Source organism: Carex rostrata, chromosome 19, assembly GCF_964058835.1.
Source record: "Carex rostrata chromosome 19, lpCarRost1.2, whole genome shotgun sequence".
In the NCBI taxonomy this organism is placed as follows: domain Eukaryota; kingdom Viridiplantae; phylum Streptophyta; class Magnoliopsida; order Poales; family Cyperaceae; genus Carex; species Carex rostrata.
Genome location: NC_135936.1, coordinates 1965463 through 1977550, shown reverse-complemented (window position 1 = coordinate 1977550; position 12088 = coordinate 1965463). Strand labels below are relative to the sequence as shown.

Below are 12088 nucleotides of genomic sequence, written 5' to 3'. Positions count from 1 at the left end.
CTGGCTCACTCGCTAACAACCCGTTCGTTAGTGGACCGAGCTATTAACGAGCCACCTCATCACTAGCTCGACTCAAAATTAACAAGTTTGAGCTAAGGCTTAGCTCGCTCGCGAGCCAGCTCGGTCCAAGTATGAATTTGTACATTGGTATAAATTTGTGTGAATTTAGTATGCATGAATTTATTTTGTGAACTGTGTTTGTATGAATTTGAAGATTTAGTAATTTAATATGTATGAATTTAGTTACAAACTTAATTTATGACAGTTGACTTTATAATATATTATCTAAAACATTTGGGCTTTTGGCCCACGAGCTTTCACGAGCTGGCTCGGCTAGCTCGTTGTCAAAACAAGCGAGCCATGAGCCACTATTTCAGCTCGGATCCAAATGTTGGCTCGCTCATGACTCGCTCGTTGCTAAAACGAGCGAGCCATGAACTCAGTCTAGCTCGGACCGAGCCGGCTCGTTGCCAGCCCTATGTTGGATACAAAGTTTTCACCTCTCTACTTGACTTATTTTTGACTTCGGGTATATTTGAATGCAAAACAATAATAGCTAGAATAACTTTTTTGTCATTTGTCTTATTAGAACAAGTTAAATTTAACTTTTGTAAGAATATGCTATTTTAATAAAACAAAAGAGTTGAATTCACTATTTTAGCTATACAACTCTATCCAGACAAAGAACAAACTATTTTGAATAGCCTTGTTGTAAGAATAACCTATAACCTATTCTTACACCAACCAAACATAGAAAAAGAAAAAAGAAAGGAGTGTATTTGAATTTTTCAATTAAAAATATTATATTTGAACTTTTCTGTAAAAGAAGCTGGTGTATATATGTTTCAATTTTAGGATGGTTGAATGAAAAAATTGAATGAAAGGTGCTATAACTACTTATAGAAAATACAAGAAACATTTGTTTAGTACAAAACACAAGGAGGTATTTGAAACTCATGTAATTTCACAGTTTATTCTTTGGAAAATTGTAGAAATGAAAAGAAATGCACGGGCCTTACTTCCTTTAATAGCCACGGAACATAGATAATAAAAATAAGGCAAAATGTTATCAAAATACTGATCTGGATAATTTTTTTTACTATTCTAAGACAAATAAATTATATTTTTTTTAGCTGTTAAAATTCATCTAAAGACAAAATAGATTATTCCGAATAGTCTAATCTCAAAAAGAATTTATTTTTAACCCAATTAAACATCCAAAATTTTCCTTCGTTGAAAAAAAAAAAAAAATAGATTGAAAATGTTTTAAAGGGAGTCCCGAAATTACATGAGAATGTGAATATGAACATCACGTACAAGTGAGAGAACATTTTGTTCCGGTTCCAACTTCCAAAGAACTTTGTGTCAGTTTAACGAGCCATAAGCAGAGTCATCCAAGCGAACGACGATCCACCACACGTTTTACAGAGATCCGGTCATCGATCTAACTTCAGCCGTCCGTTCTCTCACCCGTTAACTGATAACCCTCGGGTCAATAATTTGGTCTGAACTCGGGACCCAAATGCATACCCTGAAAGTCGGTCGAAACTTCTCTCAAAGATAAACCCTCTCCGCTAGAAAGGAAGTAAATTTTAGAAAATCCTGACCTTTGATTCCTAAACCAACGGCTCAAGTAGTCCTCACCCAGAAAACTCCATTCTTCCTCTTAACCCTATTCTCAATCTCCGCTTTTTCCAAACCTGGCCGCACTTTCCTCCTCTCTCTGTCAATCGGTCTAATCCATCGATCAGTACCCTAGTAACCTTCTGGAAATGACGACGGTGCTTACCATGGCCGAAATAGAGAGCAAAGCAAGCTCTCTCGGTATAGATCTCTCTACCATAGATTTCGACTCCATCGTGCTTCCTCCCGGTGAGGATTTTGGTATTAAAAGGTAGCATAATTTTCAAATCCTTACAATAGAATCTAGCACCAGTGTTTCGAATTTTCTTTCAATTGCTGGTCTAATTCGGTCTTAGAAAACAGTAGCTACCGGGCCTATTAAATTAATCAGTTTCAACTCTTCTCAGCTCACACACAATACCAATAGAAAATTAAATAATACTTCCAAATCTGTAATTCACCGTAGATGCTGTGGTATATTTGGATGAATTATTGTACCGACAATTGAAAGCTTACCTTCTAACTCCATTTTCATAGCTGGTTGAAAGTTAAAAAAAAAAAAAAACGCAAAGAAAGAAATTACATGTGAATCCTATCTGTCTATCTTGGCAATCCATGCCTCTGTTTCTGTATTGTTACCGACGGGGCTTGGAACCATTTACTGCGGTTCTCTTTATGGTATTGGTTTACTTGCTTTCTTGGTCGTCGATTGTACAATTTAAGAATGAAATGTTTCATTTTTGTTGTTGTTTTATTCTTCCCTGAAAAATTTCAGTGACGATGAGGACATTCTTCATGAAGAGGAGCCGCCAGAATTTGAGGCTGGTTATGGAAATGTAATTGTGGTAGATAATCTACCTGTTGTATCCCCTGAGAAATTTGCCAAGTTAGAGGGGGTTGTTCGCAAAATCTACAGTCAGACTGGTGTAATTAAAGAAGGGGGTCTATGGATGCCAGTAAACCCTGAGACAAAGATGACTCTTGGCTATTGCTTCATCGAGTTCAACACTGCTCAGGTTATTATTCTTTTAACTAGGGGTCATATTTTGGTATCATAATGCATTGTTTTTAAGTGGTTAGGGCTTTTTCATGCATGCATCTCTTAGCAACAATATCATGTCAGCTCCTGCAAGACAAGAAATCACAAATACCACTACAGGATTGTGCCCCAGCTCAATGGAAAAAATGACCTCCATAAGCCTTCCCTCCCTATTTACCTGAGAAGATGCTGAAACAAATTTATTATTTATTAGTAACCGAAAACAGGAGGAGTGCTATTCCACCCTTTTGACAGAACAACAGAATGATACTATTCTGGCATTATTTCAAACTATTTGGCAACGTTTTTCAGCAGAATAGCAGACTGCTAGTCTGCACACTACCAAGCGAGCCCAACACAGTAGCAAGTTGAAGAATTCACCATCACGTTAAGCTGTATTTATTTCAATTGCATCATTTTTCTTTCTAATAATTTAACAAACACAACATGACAGGAAGCTAAAGAAGCACAGGAGAAAACTGATGGGTACAAGTTGGACAAATCTCATATATTTGTTGTCAATATGTTTGATGATATTGAGAAGTACATGAATGTCCCTGACGAGTGGACCCCAGCTGAAATTAAACCTTATGAACCTGGAGTAAGCCCACCAATTCCTCCTTTGATCCCATATCTCTTATCATGAAACAGCCATATATTTTTCCTCACGACCAACTTATTTCTTTGTTAAAATTTTGACAGGAAAATCTTCAGCATTGGCTGACTGACGAGAAGGCCAGAGATCAATTTGTAATTCGGGCTGGCACTGTTACTGAGATATTTTGGAATGATGCAAGGCAGGTGCGGCCTGATCCCGTGTATCAGCGCCAGGTATGCTCTCTTCATTTTATGTGCGCCTTTCTGTTCAATTTCTGTTCAGTACTTGCTTAGCTGTCTGATGCTGTGTGTGTATCAAAGCCAGGTGCTCTCTTTCTCTCTCATCTAACTACCTACCGGCACTTTTCTGTTCAATATGTGTTAATTATAATAAGTTTTTCAAGTGAATTAAATGGTTTTTAAACTTGTTTGGGTTGGTGAAATTTCTCGTATAAACAAACAGGTCGGGTCGGGTTTGACCAGGGACCTTTGATGTTGGGAACATTTTAGATCTTCTTGAGCCAATGATCGGTTGGGTAAAAAAAATAATAAACAATAAACCAGACTGGCTTCATACCATACAATGGCATCTGTATCCTCTTGATAGGTTTGTCAAATTATTTTTATAAGTTCATTCTTCCCTTTTTTATTCTTCTTGAGGGGTGGAGTAATTGGGTACATTTGCTAGGCAGCTTTCGATCTTTCTCTTCTGATGTTGTATATCAGGAGTAATTTTGGGGTGTTTGTATATTTATCTGTTTATTTCCTCTTTTTTTTTTTTACAGTATTGGACAGATGGCTTTGTACAATGGTCGCCACTGGGAACATATTTGGCAACAGTTCACAGACAAGGTGCTGCTGTCTGGGGTGGAAAAAGTACCTTTAACCGTATCCACAGGTTCCCTCATAACCAGGTGTGTGTTTTTCAGTTTTTTTTGTGCGCGTGTGTGTGGGAGGGAGAGAAGAAGTGTGTCTTTGAGTTTTCTTGATAGTAAGTATGGCCATACCGGAGGATTGTTGGTCATACCTGCGTCATTTAGGTTGTACATTATCATTATGGGTAGACTTGTTTGAATTAATTAGCTGTTATACAAAGCCTAGGAATAATTTACAATTAAAATTAGATTATGACCCTCAATTTACTTCTCAATGCAACACCACATATTGGTTGAGTTTTCTATGGTCGTTTTAAACTTCTATGGTAACGGCGAGGTTGCATTAGTACTGGAACAGCCTGTGGGGGTCAATCTGCTTGAGTCACTGCTTAAATTTAAGGCCAATTCAAGTGGAAAACAAAAGGCAGAGACAAGAATGAAAGACGGAAAAGGAAAACAACAAAAAGAAGAAAACTCTCGTGGAGTCATACCACAATTGTACCACCTTGGAGGATTTAGATTCTATTTGCAGTAAAAATCCTTGATTTCTTTTCCTGAAATTTTGATTATTTTAACAGGTGAAACACATTGATTTTTCCCCTGGTGAAAGGTATCTTGTAACATATAGCAGCCAGGAGCCCAGCAACCCTCGCGACACTCACGTAAGAAACATATCTCAGATCCCACCTAATTGTGTCATATTATTTGTTTGTCCTATGCTGTTCTAATTTTTTTATTGTGTGGTTTTAGAGGATTCTGCTGAATATTTTTGATCTGAGGACCGGAAAGCTAATGCGTGATTTCAAAGGAAGTGTTGATGATTTCACAACTGGAGGCACCGGTGGCCTGTCTGGTATTTCGTGGCCTATTTTCAAGTAAGAAATTCCAATAACAACCTTTTGTTAAACCAAATCTGGCAAGCATGTGGAGTACAGAATGAATCTGATAAGAAAACATGACCTTTATTAGAAAGATCCAATTGCTCATTTGTTTTGCATTGAGTGTGAAAGAAGAGTGCTCCCATTTTGTTAGAAAAAGAAATTTCTTCTTAATTCTGAAGTTAAAATGTGGATTTGTACTGATTTTTTCTGTTTTCAATCTTTCTGTTATGTTTATGTAGGTGGGGTGGTGGGAAAGAGGACAAATATTTTGCTAGGATAGGGAAGAATGCGATTTATGTGTATGAAACCGACACATTTATTCTCGTGGATAAGAAGTCATACAAGGTGGACAATGTGGTAGACTTTAGCTGGTCCCCCACCGACCCAATAATCTCTCTTTTTGTTCCAGAATTAGGTGGAGGCAATCAACCTGCCAGGGTAAGTTATGATTTGAGATCTCAATGTTTCACGGTAATACCAACTCTTGTATGGCAAGGGTATATTGCAAGCACATTAATTTGACATCCATGACAATCGACTGAATTGTTATAAAAATTGAAAGAAAGTTGTAGATATGTTCTCTATAGTTTTTTGATAAATTGTATCAAACTTGGTGAAATTTGAGAATGTTTGGTCTCTGATCAAGTGCGATAAACTGAACCATTAATTTTTTCAAATCGCATGATGGATTACCGATCAATTTTCGAGTTGCACCTAATTCGATACACAACCTCTCTAAACTACTGGGAACATATCTAGTATTTACCATTTTATTTGTATAACTGTTTTGATGGTTGTTAAATAACTGGGAACATATCTAGAATTTACCATTTTATTTGTATAATTGTTATGTTGGTTGTTAAATAAGATTAATAACATTTTTCAGCTCATAGTTCTGTTATTTATGGAGTCCAGTCCTTGTCACGTTTGTGTGTTCTGTAGGTAATGTCACTCTCTGGATATTTGTATGGTATGCCATGCTCATGCTGATGGAAGTTAATCATAAGATGATGCGTATGGTGGATTGGTTGTTTGTGATTAATACCATTCATATTATTTTCTTTAAATATGTTGTCCATAAAACAGGTTAGCCTGGTTCAAATGCCTGGGAAAGAGGAGCTTCGTCAGAAGAATCTTTTCTCTGTGAGTGACTGCAAGATGTACTGGCAGAGCAATGGGGAGTATCTGGCAGTTAAGGTGGACCGGTACACCAAAACAAAGAAATCAACTTACACAGGATTTGAACTCTTCCGCATCAAGGAGCGTGATATTCCAATTGAGGTGCTGGAGCTAGATAACAAGAATGACAAAATCATTGCTTTTGCTTGGGAGCCAAAAGGCCACAGGTTTGCTGTTATCCATGGAGACGGACCTCGTCCTGATGTATCTTTTTACTCGATGAAGACGGGTGGTATTACCAACCGTGTGTCCAAGCTCACTACTCTGAAAGCTAAGCAGGTGATCATAATTCATATTTGAACTTGATTAAATTTGGTTTTGAAGTTTATGGTGGTTTAAAGTTAAATTTTTATTTTGGCTGAAGTGCTCATAAGGCAAATGGGAAAGATAGTTATTGATTGACATACTTGGTTTTTGGGTTCTTAAATATGTGGTTAAAACCAAGTCTATTGATTGAAATGTTGAATTGGATTTTAATCAATCTGCAATGAATTTAATTATTTCTTGAAGATTAATTGGAATTAGAATTCAACCAATTATGTGTCTTTGATTGGAAATGTATGATTCTTTGGTATAAAATTGGGAGCCAAGCTAGCACAATTAATAATTAATTCTATAATAATAATAACAAAAACAATGATACCGGTTGACCGGTGATACTAATCCGAATTCTGATTTTAGTGTTACAATTGGCTGCTCCAAACTGCTCCATGTAATCTACATATTAAAAGTCCTGGTCAAGGCCAAATTATATATTTTTTTTATTGATTTATTGGATAGGAGAAATATTAAAGTCCAATAGCACCAATCTCTCCCAATTCATAAAATATTAAAAAATCTAAAAAAATACAAAATTTGGTTTCTAACAAGATTTTAATATATAGATCATATTTGAGAGGTTTTAAGCTGATCAGAACTCCTAGTGTTGAATTTGGAGTCATAGCACCCGTCCATAGTGCTATGCAATAGCAGTAGCATAATACATATTATTATCATTAATATTTATTAATATTTTATTATAGAATATTTTGTTTACTTTAATGCTTTTCAAGTCATCTGAAGCTGACTGGATTTTAAAACCCTAACTATCACAGGCGAACGCACTGTACTGGTCTCCATCAGGCCGGTATATAATTCTAGCTGGGCTGAAGGGATTTAATGGCCAGCTTGAGTTTTACAATGTGGATGAACTCGAGACAATGTCGACAGGGGAACACTTCATGTGTACAGACATTGAGTGGGACCCGACTGGCAGGTGCATTATTTTCACATCTCTTATTTTATATCGAGGCTATCCTTTGGGTTACCAGCACTATACTGGTCAGTTCTGGTCATGGTATTTGATGCCACTTGTAAAGGGACGGTACCCATTGGAACCTGCTTTTCCTTTGCCCATTTTTGGTACTTCTTTTAAGGAAGGAATGAGGGTCTTGACTCTTGACAGAGTTAAGTTGTGATAATTGGTTTGTGCCCTGACATAAATTGGTTTAAAGACAGGTTTCTTTGTACTTGATTGCTAGTTTAAAGCCAGGTTCCTTTGACAGCAGCCAAGTATCAATCAAAGCACTTTTCTTGTACTGAGGCAGCTGTGTTTTTAAGCCTAGGCCATTACTGGCTTGCTAGTACTACTTCATTGCTGTTAACTCACTTAGACTATTTACTATTGGTCTTGTGCCATATTATTTTTGATGTAGGTATGTTGCCACAGCTGTTACATCTGTCCATGAGATGGAGAATGGCTTTCACATTTGGTCGTTCAATGGCAAGCTTCTCTACAGGATTCCCAAGGATCATTTCTTCCAGGTATGCAAACTACAGCTGTGCCAGCTAATTTGATTCTACTACTGGTTCATATACTTTTTGTGGTCACATGTATTTGGGCCATTAGTGTCAAAATTTGGTTTGTAGCACTGTACATAAAACCAGATCAGTAGCTTGTCTCTAAGATACACAAACAACCTGTGTATTTTTTTAGCACAAACATCTCAATACATACTCAAAAGTCTGTGCAGTCCTTAACTTGCCTTTGTTCTTATATCACAGTTCCAATGGAGGCCCCGCCCACCGTCTCTCCTAAGCCCCGAGAAAGAAGAAGAAATCAGCCGCAATCTGCGCAAATACAGCAAGAAATACGAGGTGGAGGACCAGGACGTCTCATTGGCACTGAGCGAACAAGACAGGAAGAAGCGCCGTGCCATTCAGGAAGAGTGGGAGACTTGGACCACTCGTTGGAAGCAGTACTATGAGGAGGAGCGGGATATAAGGATGCAACTCAGGGATGGGGAGCCCAGCGATGATGAGGGAAACCAGGAGGAGTATGAGGCCAAAGAGGTTGAGGCTGAGGAGTTCCTTGATGTCCGTGAAGAGATCGTTAATTTTGACCAGGAGCAGTAGTAAAATGTTTCATTTTTGCACCTTGGGTTATTTTGCAACGGGGTAGGGAGGTGAGCATGCTATTACTCTCTTTTGCCTGTTGAAATCAATTCACGTTGTCTCTCTTGGATTTTGCATAGGTAACCTGCTATGGAGTACGGCGATTAGAGTATGCTTTTCGGTTGTTTTTCTCTTGCAGTTTTCTTTCAGTTAGAAAGTATGTTGATTTTTGGCTTTGGTAGATTTTGTTTCATGTTCCAGAGATCTTTAAGCGTATGTTTAGTTCAACTGTTTCGGTTGTGATAAAATTTGAAAGATATATGTGATGTTCTGATGACTAGGATCTGGAGATAAATTATGACTCAATTTCACCACTAGGGTGTTGGAACATAAATGGCTTGCTGCTTTGTTGGCAAAGCTAATGCCATTTGTGTTCTTTTTAAGCTCTTTCAGACCTGTTTATTTAATTTTTACGTTCTTTACTGTCAAATTTTGCTCTACCGCTTTCACCTATGAACATTTGCTGTCCTATTAGACGGAATTTGTGGGCTCTTGCTTGCCTCATAATAGCCAATACTATCATTTCATTTCATTTTAAAGTATCTACACCACTGGTACTATTAGAGTTTCTAATTTGATGTGACCGTTTTTAATTCAGTTTTAGAGATGTGAAAGAGGGAGTTTCTTATTTAGAAATTATGCAGTAAAGTTTCTTATTAATATATTGTATTTGGATTGAGTGAGCCTATTATCACGGAAATTTACCTTCAGTTTACCTTTTTGTGATATGAACTTGTGAAAATAAAGATCCTTAAAGGCTGAAAATCAAAATTCAATGCTTATCAAGAATGATTGACAGAAGGTACAACCAAGAGGGCTGCAGTATATAGGCGAATGGCCTAATGGTATATAGTTTAGTGATGCAGCGGGAGTGTAGTGGGGTATTGTTTTCTAAAGACATTATCATGTTCTCCCACTGCTTGTGACCTTTGCAACGGCGGCAGTTTTGTTATAGGCTGTTTACCTTTCGTTCTCCTTATGCGCATTTTACAGTTTTGGGTTTTTTTTTTTTGAGAAAAACCCGTAGGTATGCATTAATTGTAAAATTTGCGGTTACATCCCTAAGCATAAAACTGAGAATAAATCATGCTAGAAAGAAGAAAGAAAAGAAAAGGAAAAAAAAAACTACCTAAGAATTAAAATATCAGCATGTCCTAGAAACATAACGACCATTATCTAAGTACCTAAAATAAAAATAAAAGGACTAGGAGTCCCGCCATGTTGTAGCTATTTTGCTATCCTCTGCTTGGAGCAGTCTTGATTGAAATCTTTGTCATTGGCTTTTTCTGGAGCAGTGCCTCCATTTTCTATTACCTTGCCAGTTTGAAGAGGCCCCGATCAATACCAGTGTGCAGGTTTGCCCCCAATGCCACCTCTGCTGGTACCAACCCAGTACTAGATGACCCTGTGGTTCGTGCCCAATTTGCCAAGTAATGTGGCTGAGGTACCAATTCCCTTTTCACATGTTGAAGAGTAACTCTACCCATCAGTTGTAGGTATAATTGAGTACCTTTAGCCACCATCTCCGCCGCCTGCCATGAGGGTAATTCGAGGCAGTTTCTTTCTAGTACCGCCTGTACCAGAATTTTGCAATCTGAACATACCATCTTTTGTCGCGTCTGGTTCGCACCAGTTTCACTTGCAATGAACCGTAGCACCTCCAGCAGTGCCAGTGCCTCAGCCTGTAAAGGGTCCGTACATTGCGAGTGCCCTGTGTGAACATACCTCAGTCTTCCAGACTCATCAAACACAACAAAAGCCGTCCCTGTTCGCTTTGTGTTATCCCAAGAGGCATCTATCAGAAATACCTCTGTGTTTTTTGGTACCAATACCGCCTGTAGTGTTATTTCCTTTGGCATATGCTGATCCATTTTTTTTATTGTACCCATCGCCCTTGCTTGAGCTATAATAGCTGCAGGTGTTGTGTCCTTCCCTTGGAAAATTTTTTCATTCCTCGCCTTCCAGATACACCAAAGTATATTACTGAACTGAACAATCTGTTCACTATCCAGCACTGTAATGATACTCAGTAATGTTCTTGCAAAGTTAAGTGGGAGAAATTCCACCCTTAGTGCGAAAGGTGAGATAAACCATGTTACCTGGGATTGAGGGCAAAAGAAGAGCACATGCATAATGAACTCATTTTCTACTCCACATCGCTGGCATATTGGATCAAAGGACCTCACTCTCCTGTGAAGCACCTGGGCCGTCGCAATTCCCCCATGTACCACCCTCCAAAGGAATACCTGCACCTTAGGTACCATGCCTCTCCAATTCCACATGACCTTCCAGATTTCGGTCTGGTATTCATCATATTGCACCACTCTCTGCCGCCTCTTCGCCAATATCTCATACCCTTCTTTAGCCGAATATGTCCCACTTTTGTTATGTGTCCAGATCAATCTATCTGGCAGCAATGCTTGATCATTTGGTCTTCTTGCAGAGGCTGTGATTGATTGTACCACCTGTTCCCCTAACATCTGTGCAATGACATCCTCCCTCCAAGCCCCCCTTTGCTGATCAAAAATGCTTGCTACAGTTGTATCACGCTGGGCATTACTTGTTATTCGTGTCAGTGACCACTCTTCAAACCATGGCTGGTTAACAATAGTGATGGTCCTACCATTGCCAATCTGCCATCTTACCCCCTCTTTAAAGAATTCTTTCAGGCGCTGTACTTCTTTCCAAGCCTTGCTCGATCTTGTATTTGTTTGTATCCCCCAAAATCCCCCTCTCGGGTAGTATTTTGCCTTCATTATACCTACCCATATTTTATCCGCATCAGCAGCCAGTTGCCATACTAACTTGAGCATTAAAGCTTCATTGAAAGCCTCAATATCCCGAATCCCGAATCCCCCTTCCTGTGCCGGCCTACACACCTTTTCCCATGCTATGAGAGACATATAACGGCTTTGCCCCAGTTTTCCCCATAGGAATTTACGCATTACTTGGTTAATCTCATCCATAGTTGCCTTTGAAAGGGTTGCTATGCTCATAAAATAAACCGGGAGTGACATTAACACTGATTTTATCAATGTAATTCGACCCGCATGCGAGAGTGTGTTCGCCTTCCAACCTGCTAGTCTAGCATATACCTTTTCCAAGACCAAATCATTATTCGGATCCCTCCTGGTTGGTGCTTTTCCCATGAGAATTCCCAAATATTTCTCCTTTTCCTCAGCTGGTTTTGCCCCCAACTCATTCATAATCAGATCACAGCAGCTTGTATCGCACTTACTACTAAATCAGATTTTTGATTTTGCTGGATTAACCGCCAAGCCCGAAATGGATGCAAAAATTTCGAGAATTGATTTGTACTGTTGCACTTCTCCAGGCTCCGCCCTTCCCATAATTACCAGGTCGTCCGCATAGAGCATGTGTGTCAGGATTGGTGCAGTTGGAGCCAGTTTAATGCCGTGAATTGACCTCTTTTCTGCTGCCTCATTGATCTGTCTCGTTAA

The 12088-nt window shown here is 38.7% G+C and overlaps 1 protein-coding gene across 2 annotated transcripts; it reads left to right on the top strand.

Annotated features, from left to right (window-relative positions):
* The first annotated feature begins 1576 nt into the window (after positions 1-1576).
* LOC144571760 (eukaryotic translation initiation factor 3 subunit B-like) lies at positions 1577-8944 on the top strand. 2 transcript variants are annotated; one of them, XR_013517575.1, is made up of 13 exons: positions 1577-1894; positions 2399-2639; positions 3117-3263; positions 3365-3493; positions 4045-4173; positions 4713-4796; positions 4885-5009; positions 5255-5453; positions 6102-6473; positions 7289-7449; positions 7889-7997; positions 8238-8638; positions 8708-8944. XR_013517575.1 is itself a non-coding variant. In XM_078321129.1 (12 exons), exons 1-12 carry the CDS (start codon positions 1773-1775, stop codon positions 8586-8588), a joined length of 2169 nt encoding a protein of 722 aa, XP_078177255.1. In that variant the 5' UTR covers positions 1577-1772; the 3' UTR covers positions 8589-8944. The 2 variants fall into 2 exon arrangements, 1 of the variants encoding a protein (XP_078177255.1); XM_078321129.1 differs by having other exon boundaries at positions 8238-8944.
* The last annotated feature ends 3144 nt before the right edge of the window (positions 8945-12088 follow it).